This window comes from Eretmochelys imbricata, chromosome 1 (genome assembly GCF_965152235.1).
Source record: "Eretmochelys imbricata isolate rEreImb1 chromosome 1, rEreImb1.hap1, whole genome shotgun sequence".
NCBI classification, from domain to species: domain Eukaryota; kingdom Metazoa; phylum Chordata; order Testudines; family Cheloniidae; genus Eretmochelys; species Eretmochelys imbricata.
In genome coordinates, this window is record NC_135572.1 from 186,363,589 (window position 1) to 186,390,249 (window position 26,661).

Genomic DNA, 26,661 nt, shown 5'->3' on the forward strand with positions numbered 1-26,661 from the left:
ATTTGCCCCATTTAAAGGGTCCTCCCTCAGACAAGGAGCCCTACTGAGCACTGGACACTAGCAAAGAGATGAGTTCCAGCCTGCACTAGAGTCTATGCCAAAGCTAATAGTAACCTTCACCCCCCTGCATAGTGTGTTGTTCCATCCACCTGTCCAGAATCAGCAGAAAGAGGTAACAGTTTATGGTTTTCTTCTTATTATATTGAAATAACATGCTTGTGTGAGATGGTTATTGATTTAACCGGAGTGTGTATATTTATAAGACAGGGAACAGTGTCTGGTGGCTAGAGTCACGGATAGGCAGTCAGGACTCCTGGGTTCAGCTTTTGGCTCTGCAAATGACTTGCTGAAGCCCTGGGCAAATTACTTAGCCCCTCCATGACTTAGTTTCCCCATTTGTAAAATGGAGACAATTCTCACCTTTACAGGACTGCTGTGAGACTTAATTAAATTCATGTTTCCAAAATGCTTTGAGATGCTCTGAGATGCTAAGGAGGTGAAAGGTAGCCAGTAGTACCGGCAGCAGAAGATGAAGCAATGCAATGCTTTGTTACAGCTAACACAAGACTTGCAACTAACCATTTACTTCAGGGAAGATGTTCACTTCTGACTTACCGAGATGGAAATCTGCCCTGATTTTTACTCTTTAAAACTTTGTTTCTGAATGCAAATGAATCTGACATTCTTGTGCCTCACCTTTTTTTGCTGTGTCTACCCTGGATTAATACTTTGGGGCAGGAGAAATTTGGGTGAAAAACATCTTACTAAATTCAAAACATTTAAGATTTTATACTAAAAGAATAAATGTGACTACAAAAAATGGCTCATCTGGCTCTTACGGTTTTATCATCACACGCTGATGCAGTGCTCAGAGGGACAGTCCACCCATGGGAATTATATTTTGGGACTGAAGATTCCTCCTCAACTGTACTGCTCCCAAAGAGTTCACAGCAAGGAAGGTCTCCCTTTGTCACATCCACTTCAGGGAACTTTAGAAAAAAAATGCCACCTGGCTCACATTGCTAGGAGCACTGTCCTAGTATAGCAAGGCTCCAGTGGATTTCTGTGTTTTTTGGCACACTGAGGAGCAGGTTTACTTGAGTGGTGAGGCCATGTGAGCCATGGCTACAGAAGGGTTCCTACAGGTGCTACCATTGGTGGTAGTCCAGGTGGGATTTGTTTTTCTAAAATCCCCTTGTGTAGAAAAGCTAGCAAGAGAAGATACATTCCTCGGGTGTAACAGGCCCCCTCCCTTCCCTGAAACCAAGAGCCTCAGAGAACAACTTAGCCTCCCCTGAACCAGCTTTGCAAAACTGCCAGGCTCTCAAGACAGCACATACCCCTGCATGAAACAGCCTTCCCAACAGAGCATGAGCTTCATAGAGCATTATCTTTATGTGGTGTGCCCCCTTCAAATGCATGAGTCTTGCCTGCACCCTGTACTCACACACATTTTCAAATGGAACCAGCCTTTTTATTGGTTTAGTAGGTTAACTAGAAGTCTATGGTGCAGGATAAATACTCTCATTAACGACAGATGGGACCAATGCTAAATGCTAACCAGTCCTTATGCTGAGACTCTGCTCAGAATCTTGCTCCAGCTTCTTTCTGGGTGAGATTACATAGCTCTGATAGGGCAATGCAGAGCAGTCTGCAGGCTACACAAGGTAATCTTGTGGACTACACTTCTTATTGCCACTTGTCCTGGGGAGGCTTCACTCCCAAATTCACTCTCCAGTCAAAGCATCTGAGCTTTGCATGGGAGCCTCTTGGAAGGAGAGGAGGACCAAGTTGCAGTGGGGGAAGTCTAGGCTGGATATTAGGAAACACTTGGAGGGTGGTGAAGCACTGGAATGGGTTACCTAGGGAGGTGGTGGAATCTCCGTCCTTAGAGGTTTTTAAGGTCAGGCTTGACAAAGCCCTGGCTGGGATGATTTAGTTGGGGCTGGTCTGCTTTGAGCAGGGGGTTGGACTAGATGATCGCCTGAGGTACCTTCCAACCCTGATATTCTATGCTTCTATGAACCCTTCTTCTCAGGCTGTGGTGTGGCAGAACAGCTGCTCCCTCAGCCTCAAGCTGGAGGAGACCGCACAACACCTGTGCCCTGTAGCCATGTGGGTGGTGGGAGACAGTGTCTGGCCAATGGAGCCATAAAGCAGCAGCACACTGACCTCTCTCACCTCTCCCTTCTACTCGCCTGCTGTCATCCAACTCCCTGCTGTGCAACACCACACAAGGTGTCCCCAAAAAAACCCGAGCTCTTTCTAGAAGGTACAGCAGGGCACGCCTGGTGCACAGGTTCCTTAAATCCTGCTTCCAATCCATGCAGCAGAATAACCCAGGTCTGTTGTGGGCAGGGGACTCTGTGACTGCATAATATGACAGGATTTGCCCCACACCATACAAGATACACACAGACACAAACATATAAATAGCCTCACAGAAAGCCCCTATATTCATTCAGCTGAACCAGATCTTATCTGGGTTTACAGATCAACCCAATGAAGAGTGCATCCTCCTGGCTCAGTCTTAGGGTGAAAAAAATAAAGAACTAAGCCAGGAAAAGCAGATCAGATCATTCCGTGTGTACAGCAAAGTACCACCAAGGGCAGTTTCAGTTTCATTACAGCTATAGCATACACAGCAATAACAACACTATGCACCCCTCTAGCACAAGTATTAACAAATCAATCCTAAAACCACCCTGGTCAGTTAGGTCTGTATTATCATCTTTTTATAGATGTGCCTTTATGGACAAATCCTATCAAAATTAATAGGGATAATAGGGTTCTGTGGAAACTGAATAAGGCTCTATAGAAATTACTCTAAATAACCTAAATAATTTAATATTGTTCTCCTTTCCACATATTTTTGTTTGTTTGTTTTTGTCTATATAATAGAATTCCATAGCAGGTATATAATTGTCTATTTAATAACCTATGAAGGTTCAACAAAACCTATAGAAAAGTTATCATTTTCTATTACACAAGATTTTTCTATAAAGCAGACATATAGTAACAAGAGTTAACTTTACTGCTCAATGCCACACAGCAAATCAGTGGCAGAGCTCTGATTAGAGTTTAGCGGTTCCTGGTTCTTCGCCCTCCACTCAGTTCACAAGAACAACCTTCCCTTCTCAAATGACTTGATCTGGTTTAGCTGATGTAAGCAGGTAAGGATCACTGCGAATGTATAATATGGATGGGACAGAAATACTTCTGACTACATGTAGGGTTACTGAGGGAAGGAAGGCTACCAGAGAAAGCGTATGGTGAAACCATTGTGCAGAGTATAGTTTTCTTTTGCCAAAGCCCACATCACACGTTTATCAGCTTTGTTTTCTGCCAGCAGCCATAGCTCAGATTTGCTGGAATCTCAGCATTTGTTTTTACCACTGAGGCCAACCATTAAATAGAAATGAACAATGGGAGTAGACATGAGTATGGGTAATTAGCACAGCCAACATTAGCTAGGATGAAACCATTTTTAGAAGTCATATAAACCCTCATGCTTTAGGACATAAAGCAACCTCTATGTGAAGGGGTTAGGAAGACATGTCCCCTGAGGCAGGTCATTCCATATTGTCCATAAAGAGGTTTCTTGCCCCATCCTCTGGCACATCTGGACATGGCCATGGTCAAAGATGGGATTCTGGAGTGCCCCACCTCTGATCTGAGCTGGTATGACATTTCCTATGTTCCTGTGCTCCAAATGAAGCATGCTGTATTTGGGGTTTATTTTAACTTTTGGAGCTGTGCATGTATTTATATTTAGAATGTTTATTTTGTTTTTCTTGTGTGCAAGGCATTCTTGGCTAAATAAGAGATCCCCCTTGCACCACAGGAACTCAGCTTGATTGGTTGGGTTTTAATAAAAGAGTCCGAAAACACTACCCAACATTCTCTTTAGCTTTGGTCCCATAGGAACTTCCTTGGCTGTGATTGGGATAAGTGAGGGGGCAGCTCCGTCTCTTTTAATTTAAAGAAAGGTTTGAAACCAGGACTTGTTATCTAAGAGAGGAGGTGCATGAACTATGCGTATTGGCAATTGGAAGGGACAGTGTGAAGCCAGCAGTCAGTTCAGCGTGTCTGCAGTGAGGAACAGCCCAGGGTGAGAGAGAAAGCCCAAGAATGGCAGAAAACACATGAAATTGATATTTTTTAAAGAAGCAAAAAAGATGGATACTTGGATTTGAGAGAGAAAGTGCAAAGAACAGAGAAAAAGTGCGGGGGGGGGGAACTGGGGAGGAGACAGAGAGGGACAGTGTGGGGGGAGAGAGAGACTGAGAAAGGGAGTAGGTGGAGAGAAAGAGGGGGAAAGGCAGAAAGTGGGGGGGAATCAAATGAGAGACAGACAGACAGAGGAAGTGGGTGGAGAAGAAGGGGAGGAGAGAAAGATTAAAGGTGTATAGAACAAACAATTGAAAAGAAGAATATAAAAGAAGAAGAAGAAGGAGCCCCAGGAAGAAGAAGGAGACCAGAGAGGAGATATCGAACATCAGGTAGGTAAAAATGTCATTTAGAAAAAAGAATAGAGCTGCAGAGGTATCAAAGGGAAGTCACGTTACTAGATTCCAGGGGAAACGGTGGTGGAGGTGAAGATAAGGGTAGCCATAAAAAGAATAAGAACTTGGACACACACATTCTTTTTTCCATTTATTTCTATAACATCCAGACTAGTACTAAGGACAATTATGGCCATTTTAAAAATTTAAATCCTTTCATTACAAGCAACTACAGAAGTTATAGAGGAACCTGCCGGTAGTGAGCTGGGATAACTCTCAATGAGGTGGAATGAAAGCCCCAAATAGCCTCATTACAGTGAAATGTGCAGACTGCAGCACTGGTTAAAGTTAACCTCAGCTTTTAAGTGAAGCTGTCCTAAGGCAGGAGGGTGTGGGGAACTTCTTGCTATTGCAAGGGTCCAATGTATAAATGCTTCACATAGTAGATTGGGAGCAGGTTTCTTCGAATGCATGCTGAGTGGTTTAAAAAATGTTCCAGTTTCATTTCCTTGAGGATGTCACATCCCAGCTCTGCCGTTACATAGAGCCTGAGAATGCTGCATGACATTCCTAGGGAGAGCAATGGAAATGTACAGTGCCACCTCTTTAAAATGTCCTTATCACATGTATTGTGTGCGATGTGCAGTAACTGAGTCTCAGGGCTGTGAGCCCTTTGTTCTTTGAACTTCCTCTTGGTTCACATCCTAATCCCAGCAAACCCAGTTAAAAACTGATAACTATAAAGCCCTACAGAGACAAACACTCAACACTTTCCATTCTCATTAATAGCTTTTCTTGAACCTATTTTTCCCCCAACTACTTCTTGTTTTTTAATGCTTGCATTGTGTTTACCTTTTAATATTGAATATTTGTGGTATTATAGTAACAGAGTTCAATACATAACCAGCTGTAAATTGTTGCCTTTATCCTTCCCACTGTGGGAGAGCTAGTGCCAGGGCTTGTCATGGGAGACAGAGCCTTTCATCTCCTAATTTCTCGGTCCAAACCAGTCAAATGTTTGTAGTGACCCTATATAATCTCACTCTACCTAGTTAGCTAGCTATAGTAGCTGAGCACCTTCCCCATTAAATCAATACAGCGATAGCGAAGTCTCTAGAGGATTTTGTGACGTTCTGAGGGCAGTTCAATGGCCTAGCTAAATTGAGTAGTTGTCGCAGTCCAGTTGATAGAGTATACATAACCACTTTGTAAAGGACTAAATCAACAGCCTGTTGGCAAAACTCAGATGAGAGGCCCTTAGACTGAATGGGCCAACGCAACTGAGCAATGGGGTTTCTACAGGTTAGGGGTGAAGTACGTTGGTTGGGTAGCATGTGTGGGCGGTTTGTACTGCTGCTGCCTATGCTGTCCTAAATCTGTGAATAAAGAGCTTTGTATATGTATTTGTGCGTGTGTGTGCGTGTGCATGTGTGCGTGTTGTGTCTGGGCATAGGTTAAACAGTTATTCTAAAATCCCTGACACTGTTGGTACATTTTCAGTATAAGCCAATCAACTGTGCATTTCTTTTTTTTTCTGAAACTCACCCGAGAGGAGAGAGCAAACACTTCTTTTCCCATCTTTTGATTCTGCTAGTTTGAGAGAATTCCTGAGGGTTCAGAGTTCAAAATACTGGTCCGACTCGCTAAAGCTCTGTTCACTTGGGAACTATGCTAAACATTTCTGCAACTATAAGCGACAGCTATTTTTTTCCTCCCTACATTATATTTTCTCCTAATATTTTGGGATCTGGAATTCCAGAGCTTTGCTAGAAGGAATTTGTAGCTTAGCAGAAAACGCAGGACTTCCTACCCCAACCCTTTTTCCTTTTTGACCTTCACACAGACTTCACACATTGTGCTCTGATTTGGCCTCATTTTCTGACTTATCTCAGTGTATTGAAAATAGACTAACTGGAATCAGTAATTCAGCAGTCCGGCATGGTCGGCACAGAGCATTTCAGAGCGTATGTGGCACGCCTCGGGTGTTGTTGTGTGAGGCACGAGGACAAAGTCTTAAAATTAGAAACAGCCCTCAGGAGACACCGGGCAAACTTCGATCTTTGGGATCAGAATGTATAAAGAGGGAAAGAAATCAATTTTCTGGCAAATTGACAGAAAACAGGGAGATCCTTGTGAACAACTCCACACTTCAGAGCTTTCCTGAAACAAAGAAATACTTATAGCCATACAATAAGTAATGGGTATGTAGATATAAAAAAACTGCCTGTTGTATCTGTAAAGGAATAAGAGGTCAACCTCTTCTAATGGAGGAACTAGAGAGAGCTTTGCTACACCAGTGCTTCTGTCTCTCTTTGTAAGCGAGCAATGCCTGTGCTATTACTGACATGCCTTAGGTTTCACAGTGGTAGCTGTGTTAGTCTGTATCAACAAAAACAAAGAGGAGTCCTTGTGGCACCTTAGAGACTAAGAAATTTATTTGGGCATAAGCTTTCGTGGGCTAAAACCCACTTCATCAGATGCATGGAGTGGAAAATACAGTAGGCAGGTACAAATACACAGCACATGAAAAGATGGGAGTTGCCTTACCAAGTGGGGGGTCAGTGCTAAAGAGCCAATTCAATTAAGGTGGAAGTGGCCCATTCTCAACAGTTGACAACAAGCGGTGAATACCAAGGGAGGGAAAATCACTTCTGTAGAGCTAATGAGGCCAATGCAATCTGATTGAAAATAGACTAGCAATCTGATTGCATTGGCCTCATTAACTATGAAGTGCCGTGTAGTAATAGGTACTCTGAAAAAGTAGATCCTAGGTGTCTCAAATTGGGTGCCCAAAATTAAGGGGCCTTTTGGCATTAATCTCTCTGTAGCTCCGTTCCCTGTATGTAAATTGAGGATAATACTACCCCTTCACCTCACAGAGATGTTGTGAAGATAAATTAGTGTTTGTGAAGCACTCAAAACTATAGTGATGAGCACCATAGAAAAGCCCACAAGGAAATAATAATTCTGGCTTCAGAGCAGGGTTTAATAATGTGCAGTAAAATAAGGCATATGACCTTACACTGAACAAGGAGGATAAAACAAAATATCGAATAGCTGCTCATTCAGTGAGCACCATCCATCCTGAGCAATGAAGGAAACAGGGATCCTGTGGAATCATAATATGTGATCATGTAATTACAGACTGTATTATAATGCATATACACAAGAGCGCTGAATGAAGGATTCACAAGTAACCGTAATACTGGCATTTCCTAATTGTTGAGCGGTTGACTTGGCAACCATATTAAGGAGCCTTTAACACGGGGGGGGGAGGGGAGGTGTATGTGTGTGTGTGTGAGTGAAAGCGAGAGAGAGTACAAAATAAACTACCCACAAATTGTATCCAGACTTAGTTCTGAGTGCAAATAGCTGTCCAAATTTGCTATATGTCACATATGTTGAGAGATAACATGAGCCAGGATTTTAGCACTGAGGACTGAGATGGAGGTGAGAATTTCAGATATTTTGTAGAGGAAGAAGAAAAAGGATTTGCATTGGACACCTCCACCTCTCCTGCAATCAGTTATCATTCCCCTTTGTTTATTGTCCTTCAGCTAGTTTTCAGTCCATATAGCCGCTCTGCTTATATCAAAATGAACTGAGTTTTCAGGTAAAAGCTTGCACAGTGCTGTATCACATGCTTTACTTAGCTAACTAAAGTTCAGTTTTATTGCATCTACTGCATTCCTTTTGCCCATTAAAGGTCCACTTCTGCACATGTTGAAAGGATCCCAAGGGACTCTGAAGGTGCTAAGCACCTGCCAATAGCAGGCCTTATTAATACTGTAATTTAATGTTCTTTTAAATCAAGGTTTTAAAATATTATGGGCCAAATTCATTCTTGATGTTACTCCACTGAATCCAGCTTGACTACACCAAAGCTCAGTTTGCCCCCAAATAGCTGGCTATGGTAATACATGATTTTACACTGATCAAGAACAGAGAGCATCAGGTTCCACAGACCAAACAATAACACTCAGAGCCATTCAGCAACTGGAAATTTTAAAACTTCCACCAACCCTTCAGATTAAAATGTTCTGCATCAGGCTGCCTTGCATGTATGACATATCCCTGACGTATCGACCTGAAGGTGTTCAGTGAGGGCCATGTGTGTGCGTGTGTGTTCAGGAGGTAAGAACTAATTCAAATCCCTAATCTTCTCACTCCCCTTTTTTGTGAATTCTGAGATTTTCCACATTTGGAGTGTGGAAGAAAAGGACACTTCATCAAGGAAGAGCTGAGGGTCCAGATATCAGTGTGATCCTCACAAACATCTCAGTGAACTGAGAAGAGGGACTAGGGAATGGAGGGACATCTGACCTACACACAAGCCTGGCCAAAGGGACTGGAGAAGAACCTGAGTGAACATGCAAGTCCCCTCTATTAAGCAAGAGTGATTGGGATCCAGGCTGGTCCAGATCTATGCACAGATCTGACCACTGGCACACAGGCTGGAAACCAGTCTGTTTCATTGCATGCCTTGGTAAGGAAGACCAGGCTGATCTCTCTCTCTCTCTCTCTCTCACCCACACACACACACGAGATCTGGAAGACATCACCTGACTGCATATGAAACAGCCAATGTCAGTAAAGAGGGATCACACACTGCTGTGTTAGGTTTTAGTACCACTTTATGCTCCAACTGTCAGACACCTGAATTTTAAGGAGCACACCTTTCACAGGTGCATTTCTCACTCTCCTGCATTACCACTCCTATTTTAACATATATCTGTCCTCCCCAAAAAAGGACTGGTCTACACTAGGAAATTAGGACAGTATAACTATGTTGCTCAGGAATGTGAAAAATCCACACCCCTGAACGACGCAGTTAAACCAACCTAACCTCCAGTGTAGACAGCTCTAGGTTGACAGGAAAATTTTCCTGTTGACCTAACTACTGCCTCTTGGGGAGATGGATTGCTACACAGATGGGAAAAGCCCTCCATTCCAGAGCCTGGCACTGAAGAAAAGCAACATCCGGTGGATGCAGGCTGTATACATTCCTGAAAGAAAGGTTTCAGAGTAACAGCCATGTTAGTCTGTATTTGCAAAAAGAAAAGGAGTACTTGTGGCACCTTAGAGACTAACCAATTTATTTGAGCATAAGCTTTCGTGAGCTACAGCTCACTTCATCGGATGCATACTGTGGAAAGTACAGAATGAAAAAATGGGTGTTTACCACTACAAAAGAGAAAAAACCTTTTGTAGTGGTAAACACCCATTTTTTCATGCTTTGTGTGTATAAAAAGATCTTCTGTACTTTCCACAGTATGCATCCGATGAGGTGAGCTGTAGCTCACGAAAGCTTATGCTCAAATAAATTGCTTAGTCGCTAAGGTGCCACAAGTACTCCTTTCCTTTTTCCTGAAAGAAAGGATCTCTTCTACCTTTCTGGCACTCTAATTGGATCTGTGGCCTGTAAAATATGCCACAAGTGACATCCTCTTGAGATGAGCTCCTTACTGGCTCAGCCAGTGTATGTGCTGAGGATGGCAGCATGGCAAGGGATAGTCTCTGTTAGTTTCCCTCGAAGAAACTCTTTCTAGTGTCAAGAGACCACCAGGTCCCAGTTTGAGCCTGAGCTCCAGTTTGTCATGGAATCTGTTAAAGCAGAGCTCTCTGTGCAGTCTGTAGATTAGTAAGAACATAAGAACGGCCATACTGGGTCAGACCAAAGGTCCATCAAGCCCAGTATCCTGTCCTCTGACAGTAGCCAATGGCAGGAGCCCCAAAGGGAATGAACAGACAGGTTATCATCAAGTGATCCATGCCCTGTCACCCAATCCCAGCTTCTGGCAAACAGAGGCTAGGGACACCATTTCTGCCCATCCTGGCTAATAGCCATTGATGGACCTACCATCCATGAATCTATCTAGCTTCCTTTTTGAACCCTGTTATAGTACTGGCCGTCACAACACCCTCTGGCAAGGCATTCCAGAGATTGACAGTGTGTTGCGTGAAAAAATAATTTCTTGTGTTTCTTTTAAACCTGCTACCTGTCCATTTCATTTAGTGGCCCCTTGTTCTTGTATTATGAGAAGGCGTATATAACACTTCCTTATTTACTTTCTCTGTACAACTCATGATTTTATAGACCTCTATCATATCCGCCCTTAGTCGCCTCTTTTCCAAGCTGAAAAGTCCCAGTCTTATTAATCTCTCCTCATACGGAAGCCGTTCTATACCCCTAATCATTTTTGTTCCCTTTTCTGAACCTTTTCCAATCCAATATATATTTTTTGAAATGGGGTGACCACATCTGCACGCAGTATTCAAGCTGTGGGCGTACCATGGATTTATATAGAGGCAATATGATATTTTCTGTCTTATTATCTATCCCTTTCTTGATGATTTGCAACATTCTGGTTGCTTTTTTGACTGCCGCTGCACAATGAGTGGATGATTTCAGAGAACTATCCACAATGACACTCCTCAAGAAAGAGATCTTGGAAACAGCTAATTTAGACCCCATCATTTTATATGTATAGTTGGGATTGTTGTTTTCCAACGTGCATTACTTTGCATTTATCAACATTAAATTTCATCTGCCATTTTGTTACCCAGTCACCCAGTTTTGTGAGATCCTTTTGTAGCTCTTCGCAGTCTGCCTGGGACTTAACTATCTCGAGTAGTTTTGTATCATCTGCAAATTTTGCCACCTCACTGGTTACCCCTTTTTCCAGATTGTTTATGAATATGTTACATAGGACTGGGCTCAGTACAGATCCCTGGGGGACACATAGTACATAGGTTTGGGAGTCAGGGTTCCATCACCAGGTCTACCTCCGATTCAATGTGCGGCCTTGAATAAGCCACTTTGGCCACGATCCTCAAAAGTATTTAGGTGTCTGACTCCTATCATTTCAATGGGAGTTAGGCACTTATGGGCTTCAGTCTCTCTCCACCTCAATGCCCCCATCCTCATAATGAAGATAATGGCACCTACAGTCTTCACAGGGTATTATGAGGCTTAATTACACAGTTCTTTGAGATACACAGATGAGAGGTATTATGGAAACGTGTTATTATCTGAACTCTGTCAGTCTGTGATGGGATCTGGACAGATAAAAGCACTCTCTGTGTGTGAATGGCTGGCAAGAGATTAGCACTTCTACAGGACATGAAGGGCCAGATTCTCACATTCCATGTAGTTCCCTTTGTCCTGCTCAGGCAGCACAAAGGAGCCAGAGAGTCTGTCTGTAACTGGACAACTGAAAATCCCCCCTTTGAGGTAATGGTTCTCTTCACTGGGGTAAAGCCAGCAGAGCTGGCTCCTCCACCAAATATGCCTTTCTCCCCAGTGTAGGGTGAATGTTGGGAGCGGGAGGCGCTCTACTCTGCCAATTCTTACCAGGTGTACGATCTGCCAGTTCCCTGACATCTCCCACTTCCCCACCCCACCCCGGCTCCACTTCAACCAGATATCAGACACATGAGAGATCACGCCACTATTTTCTTTTCTTTCTTTCTGTCTCCAGTTAACAGACCTTTGGCAGACAAATGAATATTTGCCTGAGAGTTTATTTGAATGTCCACAGTCACTGTGTCCAAATCAGGGTCCAGTGGCATGTAAAGGGGAGAAGTGAGCCCAGATGGAGCTGATGCATTTCTATAATCAGTCTCTCTGCTAATTTTAGAAACATCCTGCAGGGCCAGCGTCCTCCTGTCACCTTTTTGTGCGAAAAGTTAGTGCAAAGTGTTGAGCTCAGCTATTTATATCACTGTTGCTGATATTGCAGCCAGTCCTCCAAAGAGGGGAGCTGGTGGATTTTTGGCAACTCCAGAGCAGAAGGGGAGTGGAATCTTAGGGGAAGAAGGAAATTGCAAAGTGCAGAAACTCATGTGGCTTTGTAACAGCCACACCCACCTACCTCATCAGTGTGAATTTCTTAACCTTTCCCTGAGTCCATCACCATCTGTCAAGGTCAGTGTGTCATCCAGAGCAAGAAGTACTGGTGCATATTGGCTAAAATACTGCCTGTCTGTCATTCAGATCATGTGCTATCAATAAAGGGAAACCAGGAACTTGAACACTTACCTCCTCCAGAAGAAGGTAACACAAATGACAGCCGATATGGATGCTTTGTACTCAGGCCAGCTTGATGTTCTAACACGTGCTGTTTTTGCTGAAGCATTTTTATCTGAGAATTCTTCCGTCGCAAGGCATAAAGTTGGTTGGATTCCATGTGTCGTCCGGCTCTTTGATATTTGGTCTCCCCTAACATTAATATTGTTCCAGGTGACGATTAAAACTGGGATGGCCATCATTTTGTACACAGCTGGTCTTTGTCACATACACTTTCTCTGTTGAACTTCCACTGTTGCCAAGATCTCATGAGTTCACACAGCTCATTTGTTGATCCAGTATAAAGTTAGCAGCCTAAGGGACTATAACAGGGCAGCAGATTCTAAGACTCTGTATGCATATGCAGAGCTCTTTTGTTGAGTCATCTGGATATCAGGTGATGGGACCCTGCAAAGATATGCAGAGGTATATTTGCTGAGTCACACTGGAATTAGATCACGGGGGTCTCCAATTAGCTCCAGTTTAGGAGTATAAAAGGGCTTAGACACACACACACTCACACTCTCTCTCTCTCTTTCCTTCTCAGAAGCAGAAGGCGAGGATGGAGTTTTATTGCAGGGAAAACCCCTAGAAACAACCAAGCCTGGGGAGGTCAGAAACAGGTTTCAGGGTACTGTGACAAGCTTTCTTCACTTTATGGGACGATGGGGTGGGGTCCTGAAACTTTTCTCTGTTGTAACAAAGTCATGACTTCAAAATGTTTGCGAACCCTGGCTGAAGCTTTATGAATGGCTTACTAGCTCACTAATACCTAAAAACCAGCTAAACAAAAACCTCCAGTCTTATAATGGGACTGGTCCTCAGTGAGGAAAAATCTAAGTTGCAGGGTGGATGAATTAACAAGCAAATAAGATTGTCAGTGATTGAAAATAAACTCTTCTTAGTATGCTCAACAGGCATCTGCTAAGATTTTAGCAGAGCCTAATACAGTTCTACTTCTGTGACATTACAGACAGCAGAACAGCAGCTACAACTTTCACTTCACTGCTATGACTATTAAAAATGCACAAAAAATTAACTACAGAAACTCATATTAATTTTAAGGATCTGAAATTTAAAGACACAAATGTGGAAAAGATAAGGTTCTCATAATATTATTAACTTGTCACATTGCATATAGGCCTTGTTTTCACTACAAATAAAAGGAATGTTTTTAACTTGAGTTAACTACCATGAGGTAAAATCCTAGTGAATACAAGGCAGTATGGCATTTTCATGAGTTAGCAGGTGGAGTTAAAGACTATGGAGGAGCCTAGAGTTTGCCTCAATCAGCTCATTCCTATGAAAACTCCAAACTGACGTGTCTTCTACTTCTGGGGAAATTCTGCACCAAAAAATGCAAAATTATTTGTCAAAATAATGCAATATAATCACACCAGTTTCACTTATTTTGGTAATTTATTTAAACTACCATACAGGAAAACAATCACAATAACTGTTCAGCATTTCCTAAACATATGAAAGTTAAGTTACAAATACTTGGTAACCAAGATCCTGCGTTCCAGTTATAATCCTGGATTTTCATTTAAATTACACTACTTTTATTTTGGTGTTTGGTGTTCTGTAAAGTAGAATGTTGCTTTAAATTGTTCAGACCTTCACACAAGAAAGTCAGACAATTTTGCTAATCATTGTCCGGCTTTTTTTTTTTTTTAAATGGATAAGTAAAATAGATCCTGAGCTGTAATCTAACCCCATTGTGCCTCTCTTGCACAGGAAAAAAAGGGAGAAAGCACTAAGGTCATGGCTACACTGGAAACTTCAAAGGGCTGCTGTGGGAGCACTCCTGTGGCAGCGCTTTGAAGTGCGAGTGTGAGCGCTGGGAGAGAGCTCTCCCAGCGCTCCTGGTAGTCCACCTCCATGAGCCTGGAGCCTGTCCACACTAGCGCTTTAAAGCGCTCTGACTTGCTGCGCTCAGGGGGGTGATTTTTCACACCCTTGAGCCAGCAAGTTAGAGCGCTATAAAATGTAAGTGTAGCCAAGCCCATAGACCTTCCTAGCTGAGTATTCCGTTACTGTCATACACAAGAAGCCTCCTTTACACTACTCTGGCAAGGTAAAGGAGCCTTAATTGACTAAGGGTATGTCTACACTATGAAATTAGGTCGAATTTACAGAAGTCGATTTTTTAGAAAGCAATTTTATACAGTCGATTGTGTTTGTCCCCTCTTAAGACCATTAAGTCGGTGGAACGCGTCCACAGTACTGAGGCTAGCGTCGACTTCCCGAGCGTTGCACTGTGGGTAGCTATCCCACAGTTCCCGCAGCCTCCACTGCCCATTGGAATTCTGGGCAACAGAATTCGGCTTGCAGGCAGACATGGTAAGCCACAGTCTTTTGGCTACTTTAACCTTCCTAACATGTGGGAATGGTTTCAAACAGCAGCGCCCACATTTCACATACCAAGCACCCCTTGGGTTGGCCCTTTAAAATGGGTTGGCCATTTAAAAGGAGGGGCTGCGGTTTTTGGGTTAATGTGCAGCACAAACCCAACTAACCACCCCCCCCACCCCACCCCCACAATTCTCTGGGATGAGCGCTTCACCCCTACCCCAATCGCATGGCTAACAGCGGGAATGATTTCTGTTCAGCCACAGGCAAACAGCCCAACAGGAACGGCCACCTCTGAATGTCCCCTTAATAAAATTCCCCTATTTCAACCAGGTGACCATGAATGATATCACTCTCCTGAGGATAACACAGAGAGCTAAAGAACAGACGTTGCTTGAATGCCAGCAAACACCGAGACCATACGCTGCCATGCCTTGTTATGCAATGATTCCAGACTACGTGCTGCTGGCCTGGCATGGTAAAGTGTCCTACCATGGAGGACAGAATAAGGCTGCCCTCCCCAGAAACCTTTTGCAAAAGCTTTGGGAGTACATCCAGGAGAGCTTCATTGAGATGTCCCTGGAGGATTTCCGCTCCAACCCCATACACGTTAACAGACTTTTCCAGTAGCTGCACTGGCCGCAAATGCATCCCAAGTCTTCAGGGCAAATCAATCATTAAACATGCTTTCTTTTAAACCGTGTATTATATTTACAAAGGTACACTCACCAGAGGTCCCTTCTTCGGTGAAAAAATAGTTGCTGGCTGTTGGGGAAAATGGCTTCTCCACTTGCTTCCTGTGCTTCAACCTCCTCCTCCTCCTCATCATCATCTTCCTCGTCCCCAAAATCTGCATCCCTGTTGCGTGAGAGTCCATTTATGGAGTCCACGCACAGGGCTGGGGTAGTTGTAGGGGCACCCCCTAGAATGGCATGCAGCTCATCATAGAAGCGGCATGTCTGGGGCTCTGGACCGGAGTGGCCGTTTGCCTCTCTGGTTCTTTGGTAGGCTTGCCTGAGCTCCTTAAGTTTCACGCGGCACTGCTGCAGGTCCCTGTTATAGCCTCTGTCCTTCATGCCCTTGGAGATTTTTTCAAATGTTTGGGCATTTCGTCTTTTCGAATGGAATTCTGATAGCACGGATTCGTCTCCCCGTACAGCGATCAGATCCAGTACCTCCTGTTCGGTCCATGCTGGAGCTCTTTTGCGATTCTGGGACTGCATGGTCAGCTGTGCTGAAGAGCTCTGCATGGTCACCTGTGCTGAAGAGCTCGCCACTCTGGCCAAACAGGAAATGAAATTCAAAAATTTGCGGGGCTTTTCCTGTCTACCTGGTCAGTACATCTGAGTTGAGAATGCTGTCCAGAGCGGTCACAATGGAGCACTCTGGGATAGCTCCCAGAGGCCAATACCGTTGAATTGCGTCCACACTACCCCAAATTGGACCCAGCGAGGTCGATTTCAGCGCTAATCCACTTGTCGGAGAGGAGTACAGAAACCAGTTTTAAGAGCCCTTAAAGTCAGAAAAAATGACTTCGTAGTGTGGACGGGTGCAGGGCTAAACTGATCTAATGCTGCTAAATCCGACCTAAACTTGTAGTGTAGACCAGGGCTAAGAGTGGGAACAATTAATTAACAATGGGAACATCAGCAGCCTGCCTGTTTAGTTGTTACATTTCTGCTCTGCCTCAGAGACAGAGCCTGCTTCACACTACACCTCCAAGCCCAGGATGCAGCAACAGGGACAAAAGGGACAGAGTGAGTCTCTCTCTCACTCATTGGAACCCCACCCCCTTAATGTCTCTCCATGGAGGCATGCCCAGCCTCCCTCCTCCCCCACAGTGGTGATCTCTCTGCTGCTGGCTGCTCCCAGCAGATGTGACCGGGCTGCCATGGAAGGGGCGTGTGTTCCCTACAGATTTCTTTGCTCCCCCATTTTTCTGCGGGGGAGCCAAGAAATCTGTGGCAGATATGAATTCTGTGCCCCTTCCCCGCAGGGCACAGAATTCCCCCAGGAGTAATCTTCAGTAGAATTTTACCTCATGTTACCTACCTGAGTTAAGAACACACCTTTCTTCCTAGTGAAGACTCAACCCATACTATAGACTCAACCCATAGTATATAAAGTTAGGTATGTATTTAAACAGTCCAGTTAGTCATGGGAAATATTATGAATGTGTAATGTGGGTAAATTAATGTTACCCAAGAACCCTTTCCATTATTTCTGGACTTTTCATACATTTTATTTTTTCACCTTAATCTTGCATTAATTTAGATTTTTATATTTAATTCATGTCTAGAACTGCAGAGTCCTATAACTTGAGCAACAAGTTTTAGTACTTTGGAAACATCTGAACATTGTACAAAATGCCAGTGTGAGACCAAAACCATTAGAACTGATGAGAAATTGAGCTAAGCCCATGATTCCAGTCCACAGAAGACAGTGTGGCAACTATTTGAATTTAAAACTTTTTACTGCAAAAGCGGGCACTGGAAATTTTTGCCTTACCGAAGAGGGTATACAGAGAGAAGTCAACTAGCATTAACCAGTGTTGATAGGACATAATCTTATCGGCAGTATCAGTCACCCATCTACTTCAAATTATGGGAGGCTCCCTAGCAAAGGCAGAATCCTGAAGGAACACATGCAAGTAGTGGACATGCACACGCACAAGATGAGAGAAATGTGTACAGCTAAATCTCTGTGCCCGGCAGAAAAAACATTTCAGACATACAACTATGCTATGGCACACTGGACTCACTGGTAACAGACTATTTACAGACTTATCAGGAGATAACAGGGTAGATACCACATCGTTCCCATTATGGAGTTACCAAGCAACATCCAAGAAACATAATGCATCATTTCATAGTAACTATTTATAAATAACTCATATCACCAACATATCAGCCTGTATTTAATCCCTTGTCTGCTTATAGCATTTTCCCATAACATTGAAACTGTATATGAACTAAAGTCAGAAAATTCAGACGGTGGGACAGATCCTTGGTGGCACCAAATCTACATCCAGTGCAGCTGTGGGGAGGGAATAGGTGACTAAGCCACTTTACTGCTCCCCAAGTTCTGAGATGGCTGGGGATTGAAATAGCCTCTAGTATAATTTAGAGCAGCCTCCGGGTGGCTCTACATTATGGCAACGGAAGTGGTCTAGTATGGAAGCAGGTGTGCCATCCAGGATCAGCCAGAGCCCCATCCACTCACTTTGCCCAGTCCCATCTGTGGCATGCACCATCCCCATCCTGAAACATTCCCTACATGGAGTGGGGGAAGTGAACAACCACCTAGCAACTCTCCTCTGTCAGGGGGAATTCTTGGCTGTCCCTTAAGGGCAGCCTGCAGCAGCACAGAGCAGCCAAAGCCAGTTTTGAGGATTAAGCCCACGATGAGCTGTAACTGGATGACACTGTACATATACACTGTAGTATAAAGCACCATGTGCGGTGCTATATTTTACTCCCCATACTGTTTAACAAGGGGGTAACTTATTGTTCCTATACAAATCATATCCTTGCATACTTCAACTTTTATGCATGGAAAATCTCAACCATATTGCTGCAGTAAATTTTCATAATTTAATAAAGTCTGAAACTCCACTCTCCATGGAAGCTATACAATCTTTGCTCAGGGAGAGTCATTAGCACTTGTAGACAAGACAAAGAATGATTAAGAAAGACTTACATTTCTGGACCTTTGTGGTGTCAGTATTTCCCTCGTGCGGTGATTTTTATTATCTTGCCATTGTAGTTATTATGTTTTCCATTTGTTAAGAGGTCATAAGATATTTTGTTTTTGAAAGGGCATATTATCTACATCAAAACACTGTACACTCCTATAGCACATCTGCCCTTGGATCACAACTTCTTCTACAGATGTTTGCCACATGATGCCCTTGTAAGGTAGGTATGGTAAGTATAATTGGACCAAATTAATCTCTCTTGTACCTCTCTTACTCCAGAGTTACAGTAAGGCTGAATTAAACCCATTATTTCCATATTACAGATGGAGATTTGAGGCACAGAGAGATTAAGTGACTTGACCAGAAGGAGTCTAGCAGAGTCTGGGATAGAACAGAAACCAGATCTCTCAATTCCTAACCCTGAGCTTTCAGTACAAGATCATCTTCCCATGCCTCGCATCTGACCTTTATAACTAACTAATGGTCTTTATAGATAATTTTAGTCCCATGGTACATCACAGAGGGAGGTTTCTTTTCACCTGAATGGTGAATTTTGACTTAAAAATAGCAAGGCCTGATGCTAAGATTTTACAGCATTCCTGTATCAGACAAATGTTTTTTCTGAAGCAAGCATCAACGATCAGAATTTGGATTACAAGGTTGGAAGAAGACCTGAGATCATTGCTGGCCCAGAAAATGTTTATGATTTATGTCTGAAATTGTTGGAATTAACTACACACAGCAACAACAAAATGAAATCATAGAGCTTGGGGGGGGGGGTTTCCTACACATTTATTTGAATGGTGGCATTCAATTCTGAAATGAAACCCAGCAGAGTAAGAAGATGCTGCATGCATTTCAAACATCTAGCATGTCTGTGCCACTGATACATCCATTTTAAATAGGCTACAGCAGAAGGCCAGCATAAGCAAGAGGAAGTGCAAGGATACTGCTCAGTCCTAGCTTTGGATTCAAATCTCACCTCTCAAAGTATCTGTACATTTGGGGAGTCCCAAGAGAACAGTTCTGCTATCCATACAGCAGAAGGAGAACCACCTTAGATGCAGGTTCCATAGAGGATAAATTTAAGCTCAGACCACAGAGTAAATATTTCCTGAATCAAGAATAAAATCTGGTACATCTCAAATAGTTTAACAGCCAAGTTATCACTCTGTAGTCTTTATACTAATTTATATTTTATAAAATCTACCACAACCAGAACAGATCAATGAACCATCTAATTTGGTGTCCTGTCTTTAGCATGAGGCTCAAAGCCAGATGCTGAACTCACACGGCTATAAAGCACTGAAGTGGGAATGTGGGAGGGGGTTTCTTTCAGAAGGGTGTTTCAGTACACACATTCACAGAAGATTCCTGACTGCCTCTCAGTGCCTTTCAAATGCAGCATTTTCTGATTTAAGGATATGAGTTCCCCTCACCTGTCTCAGAACCTCTCTCTCACCATCCTTTTTCCACAGAGGCTGTGGCTCCACTGAGCAGAGATGGATAACTGGACCTTCCTGGGAGAGTTCCTTGAAGAGGTCCACAAGCATTCCACCGTGGTGGGAAAAGTCTGGCTGACCGTGCTTTTCATCTTCCGGATGCTGGTGTTGGGCACAGCGGCAGAGTCCTCGTGGGGAGATGAGCAGTCTGACTTCATGTGTGACACCCGGCAGCCTGGCTGTGAGAACGTTTGCTATGATAAGGCTTTTCCCATCTCCCACATCAGGTACTGGGTCCTTCAGGTCATCTTTGTCTCCACCCCATCCCTGGTGTACATGGGGCATGCGATGCACACAGTGCGCATAGAGGAGAAGAGAAAAATGAAGGAGGCAGAAATGAGGGCAAAGGGGATTAGAAGCAGTGGTGACACTTACCACCAACAGGAGTACCCTGTGGCAGAGAAGGCAGAGCTCTCCAGTGGGGAGGAATCAAGTGGGAAAATAATACTCCAGGGTAGCTTGCTAAACACCTATGTCTACAGCATTTTGATCCGCATCACTATGGAAGTGGTCTTCATCGTTGGACAATACATCCTCTATGGGATCTTCCTGCAGACTCTGTACACCTGTCACCGGGACCCTTGCCCTCACCCTGTGAACTGCTACGTCTCGCGGCCCACAGAGAAGAACGTCTTCATCATCTTCATGCTGTCCGTGGCGATGTTGTCGCTCTTGTTGAGTCTGGCCGAGCTGTACCACCTGGGGTGGAAAAAAGCCAAGCAGAAGTGTGCTAAATCTTACAAATCCAGCCCCACCATGGCTGCTGGCAAACTGGAGCCTGCACCGCAAGTGGAGAAGGCTCAAAGTTGCACTCCCCCTCCAGATTTTAATCAGTGTTTGGTCAATCCCAATGGGAAATTCATCAGCCCTTTCAGCAATAAAATGGCCACTCAGCAGAACACAGACAACTTTGCCACTGAGAGTCAAGAGAATGCAGCTGGAGAAGGCCAATTTATCCAGATCAGCTATGCACAGAGTCCTGAGGCACCCAATGACTCTGCCCCCCACCAGGTCTCCAATGGTTATTTCAATGAGAAACGCAGGCTCAGCAAGACCAGCCGTGCCAGCAGTAAGACTAGGTCAGATGACCTGTCCGTGTGACCTGTTACCAGGTGGGGCAAGGAGGGAGGGAAAGCCTCAATGCTAAGCAAAACTTCTGCAGTGTGGACTTTGAACTCGTGCCATTCTGCTCTCTGTTTTACGGCCCTCTGCTCCTTTTTAGTGAATGGCACTGCCCTACTCCAGACAACACTTCTCAAGCCTTAGAACAGGGGCAAACTTTCCCAATAAAGGGCGGACTGGCAACTTGCCAGGAGCCTGAACACAGCACTTAATTTGCAGAAAATACAGCAGATGGTAGCCAACCTCATATTTAATGGAGAGGCGCCACCTACAGGGACCACAGGACCTGCCATTCCTAGTCACTCAGATAGAGATGGAATGTTGGCTAGCAGGAGCTGTAATCTCCAGAGATTGCATCTCCCCCTTAAAACTGAGGCTGGCCAGGAGCTGCAATATTGAACTCACCAAGCCATACACTGGCCACCTCATTGTTGCTTTGAAATTACTTTAACATGGAGCTACATCCACTTTGCAAGCACATCAAGTTACAACTTTTCTCTCCTGAGAAAAACAGAAATAAAACACTAAGCCAGTGGTTCCCAAACTTGTTCCACCGCTTGTGCAGGGAAAGCCCCTGCCGGGTGGGCCGGTTTGTTTACCTGCTGCGTCCGCAGGTTCGGCCAATTGCGGCTCGCTGCTCCAGGCCAATGGGAGCTGCTGGAAGCGGCGCGGGCCAAGGGAGGTACTGGCCGCCGCTTCCAGCGGCTCCCATTGGCCTGGAGCAGCAAACCGCGGCCACTGGGAGCCGCGATCAGCTGAACCTGCACACGTGGCAGGTAAACAAACCAGCCTGGCCCGCCAGGAGCTTTCCCTGCACAACTGGTAGAACAAGTTTGAGAACCACTGCACTAGGCCTTTGAATGAGATGCTTTATATTTTTCTCTCTCTCTTCCCTTTTCTCTGCCTGGGCCCAGACACATTATACCACCTTGCCTTACCTATACCACGTAAATGTGCAATGAATTCTACTTGAATTTTTAACATTATGTATGTAGCCCCATCAAGATCTGACTGGTAGTTAAGAATTGTCTGTTTTCTTCCAAAAAATAAAGTGCCTTAGTGTCCAACTGTGGAAATACCTTCATCCCACGGTCAGGCCAGCAAATAGACCCTGGCATCCCTGGGATATTACCCAGGCTATCTGCTGAAAGGGCCTAAGGAATTTTCCCAAGTTACTTATTAGACTAGTTTCAAGAGAAATGTCCACTTAACCAAAATAAACAAATTCTCCCATGGATGCAAATATGTCACTCGTAAATAGGAGAGACTCTGGTGTGAAAAGACATGATTTTTTTTTCTCTTTAATAAACGTTTTAAGTACATTTAGTTCTATCGAAAGGATGCTAGACCATCAGCCCTGGAGAGTGAGGTCCTCTGTTCATCCTCAGAAGAGTTACAGCACAGGCCGTGGTTGTGCAAGCTTCCTCAACCCTGCCCGGCCAATAAACCTTAACCTCAGCCTCATTCTAGAGTGAGAGCACTGACCAGCCTCTATTGCATCCATCAGTCCTTGGCCGCTCTGCTGAGTCTGCCAGTTCTTATTCGTTCAGAAATCGACAAATGCACTGATTCTTTTCACCACACAGGTCAACCTGAGCTCTCATCAGATGGCAACACTGGTAATGAGATAAACGAGGATCCCTGAGCAAGGCTGTTCAAGCAGCACTTAGGGTGGTTCCTAGTCCCCAGACCCAACCTTGATCCCCATTCATTTGGTCATTGCAGAAATGAAACAAGGGGATTAAGTTTATCTTTCTGTCTTTGGAGGATAAACTAGTCCTAGTTCAACCTGTTCCCTTTCATTTACCTTGCCCTTTTGAACATGTGCAGCTGCTTATAAATGGTTGAATTGTGTGTGTATGGGCTTGGAGTGATTTAAGACAGGACTGATCTATTCCCTCCTATATCTGCTGTTGAAAGTGATTGTCACTCCTTGAGTCCAATGCAGTGCATGGTTTGGTACAGTTGCCTGCACATGAACCAGGAGGAAAACATTTTAGTTTGTAAGTGATTTATGTACAGGTATTTTTGAATCAGGAAAAGATGTGTGCTCTCCTGAACAAGAGTTTTTAAACAATTGTGCCTAGTTTGTCCTAATAAAGTTCTGATATCATTTCCTATTGTTCATGTGTCTCCTCTTATGTGTCCAAGAATGAAAGAATGAGCTGCTAACATCTATGGGTTTCCATTCCAACTTCTGCCTGTCAGCTATCACAGAGATTCCCAAAACAAACGTGGGCCATTGCTTGGAATTCTGTGTGTTTGAGGGGTGGGGGTCGGAGGAAATATATGACCAACTATAAATGTTGAAAAACTATTGTTTTACCAGCTAGTGGAGTCAAGGGAACACCCCACACCCTCTGGTTTATCAGAGAAGAGAAGAAACACAGGAAGCCAGCTAGGGACAAACAGCACTGGTTGTAGCTCTGCAAGATGTTCTCAAAGGGATGAAGGGTAGCAAAATCCAGCCTGAAGAGTTCAATTGTGCTTCCATCAAAATCAGCCAACCAGGAGGAGGGCCTTAAGAGGGCTCCTCTAGCCACCTGATCCTGACAGGATTGACCACCCACACTCATTGCTGTCTTCAAAGAGCAGTTTGGGGCACTCATCTCTCACAAGATTATGCTGTCCAACCTACAAACTCCTCTTCTCTCCCCTGTCCAAACAGCTGACTTCTCTCCTTCCCAAACTGAACTCAGAGGCTCTTGTCCTTCCCTTGCTGCCACCTCTCAGCCCACAAGCTTCTTTTCTCCCCTGCTCCATCTGTCAAACTCAAAGGGTCTCCCCTCCTACCGCCAACCCAACTTCACCTCCCAACCCATGGGACCTAGAAGGCTGGAAAGCAGAAACAAGGGGGATCATTGTATCCTGTTGAAAATGAAGGGAAAATTTACAGAGAACATAATTACTCAAGCTGGAAGTAGGTGAGGAAACCAAGGATAGGACCACCACTCTTGGGGAAAGTTTTACGGTGTCTTTGAGGCCACAAGTGGTCGGAACCTTGATTTGGCATCTCATCTGAAAGACTGCACCCTCAGCAACACAGTGTCCCCCAGCACCACGCAGGAAAGATGAGTTCTAGTGCTCCAAATTTTCAAAGTAGTGCACAGGCATTTCTGAGTGTGCCTGTCTGATGCATGCAAACTGCCAGGATGCACATGCATCTGGAGCTTTGTGTGCCTAAGTCAGGCTAATGCACACATGCACTTGAGCAGTCACCTCTTTGAAAACTGGGCCACTGAGTTCTCACACCAGGCCCTCGGTTTTCTATGGAGATCTTCCATCCAAGCATTAAACCAGGCCTGACTAATCTTAAATTTCTGAGAATGGGTCCAAAGTGTAAAAGCCCCACTCTAATCAAACGCATCCTAAAAAACGCAGGGGTATTTGATCCTACTCATTATAAATATGGGGTAGAGCTGGGAAATTAAAATATGGATATGTACTAAGATTTCAACCCTCCTAAATTCAAGGATGTTCACACCTGAGGACATGGTTCATGCCCATCTCTTTGACAAGATCACACCCCAACCATTCCCTAGAAAACGTGCATTAAAGCCAAGTACTGAGCATATATTCTCCTGCTCCCAATCTCTTCTGCACGCCTCCCTGGCTGCCTCCTGGATATCACAGATGGAGGATGTGTGATGGATGGATGTTTGCATTTACTGACAGTTCATATGCTTATGATGCTCTGAATCCATTGTCAAGACTGCCTGTCAAATCATATCACAAAGGGAGTATTTAGTTCTAACTGCCAGTGAGCAGGGGAGCAAGAGCTGTCTTTTCAGGCAGATTTCTTGCACATCGTATTGGATTGGAAGGATGGGCAGATGGCATTAAGGGTGTGAGCTAAGTCGATAATACTTACAAAATTCAGCATTGGAGTTGGCACTCAATCTTTGCCTTCCTCATAGCATAAGTCAAGGTACAGTTGTCATTTACTTTACAAAGCATTCTGAATAAAAGATTTTCATTCTGCATCAATGCTAATTTACTGGGGCCTGCTCCATATTATAGTTTCCTGTTCCCACTAACTCAGATTCCTGGAGCGTCAGCTGGAGTTCCTGGTTAATTTAATTAGAATGTACCAGCTCCATGATGTCACAGCGTCTCCTCCTGTTGCGCTTCAAACCAGATCAGCATCTCCTCCTACCTGATATAGCATGTCAAATAAAGGGGCTGTCTCAACAATCCAGCAGTCAACCTCATTCTACAGCTGCTTGAGGTCTGGATTGCTGATTCTGAGCTATGTCCAACCAGGCTCTTAAAGCAAAAAAAGTTAATCCTATAAAAAGAAAATCTATATTTAAAAAAAATCCCTAAGGCCAAACCTAACAAGACAAGACAGTGATACCAGGATGAATTCAAGACTACAGTCTGCTCCCCTGCCTCCATCCAAACAGCAGATAATGGGACTGTTCAGAGAGGAGACAAATGAGAGAGGACCCGAGAGAGGCACACAAAATAATGAATGGCCTAGAGAAAGCAGGTCGAGAATTCCGCTTTCCCCTCTCATAATATGAGAACAAGAGTCTAGGCAACAAAATTGAAAGACAACACATTTCAAAGTGATAAACTGGAAACAAAACACTGTTTCCCATGGAACTCATTGCCAAGAGTTTCATAGGATCAAAAAAGGAGCAGACATTTATCTAGTTGAGAACATTACAGTTACATAGGACAACTATAAGGAAAATAAACCTCATCCTTCAAGGCATAAACCAACCACTAAGACCTGGACTTTCAAAGTTGCTGAGCACTCACAATGTCAGCTAAAGTCAGTGGGTGCTGTGAGTGCTCAGTACCTCTGAAAAGTAGGCCCATCTAGCCTGAGATTAGGAAGATGCTTCCACTTTAGGTCATTCCATAATTGCACCTTTCTCTGAAGTTCCTGGTGCAGGCCAGTGTTGGAGACAGGATATCAGATTAAGTGGGTGTGATGGGTTTGGGCCCTTTGGGATGTCACTTGATGTGCTGGGATGCCACGGAGTCGGCCTATTCTGCCAGCCTGGGTTCCCTTACCTGGCCTTGCTGGGTTAGGCTCACAAGCTTCTTCCTGACAAGTACACAGGCAGGGCCACGCCCAGCTGCACAAAGAGACAGAGATCCACTCTGGAAAGATTCAGCCTTAGGGGCTTGTCCCAACACTTTGGTGCCCACTCCCTTTGAGGGGTACAAACCCAAAGGTTTTATGAAATTCGCCCCCTCCCAGTTAGACAGAATATAACCCAGTTTATGTAATTAACAAGAAATAAGTTTATTAACTACAAAAGGTGAATATTAAGTGAATATAAGAGATAACCAAACAATTACTGAACAAATAAAGCAACACACACAAGCTAAGCTCAATATACTTAAGAAACAGGTTACAAAATGTAAATTCTCACCCTAAATGTTATTTTAGACAGGTTG

At 44.1% G+C, this 26,661-nt stretch overlaps 1 protein-coding gene across 1 annotated transcript; it reads left to right on the top strand.

Moving 5' to 3' along the window:
* Positions 1-20,124: 20,124 nt before the first annotated feature.
* On the top strand, positions 20,125-21,225 carry GJA5 (gap junction protein alpha 5). The gene has a single exon (XM_077807285.1). The coding sequence runs from the start codon at positions 20,125-20,127 to the stop codon at positions 21,223-21,225; it is 1,101 nt and encodes a 366-aa protein (XP_077663411.1).
* The last annotated feature ends 5,436 nt before the right edge of the window (positions 21,226-26,661 follow it).

Bases quoted from the DNA above. Each gene is read 5' to 3' on its own strand.
- GJA5 (XM_077807285.1), top strand. From the start codon at position 20,125: ATGGATAACTGGACCTTCCTGGGAGAGTTCCTTGAAGAGGTCCACAAG.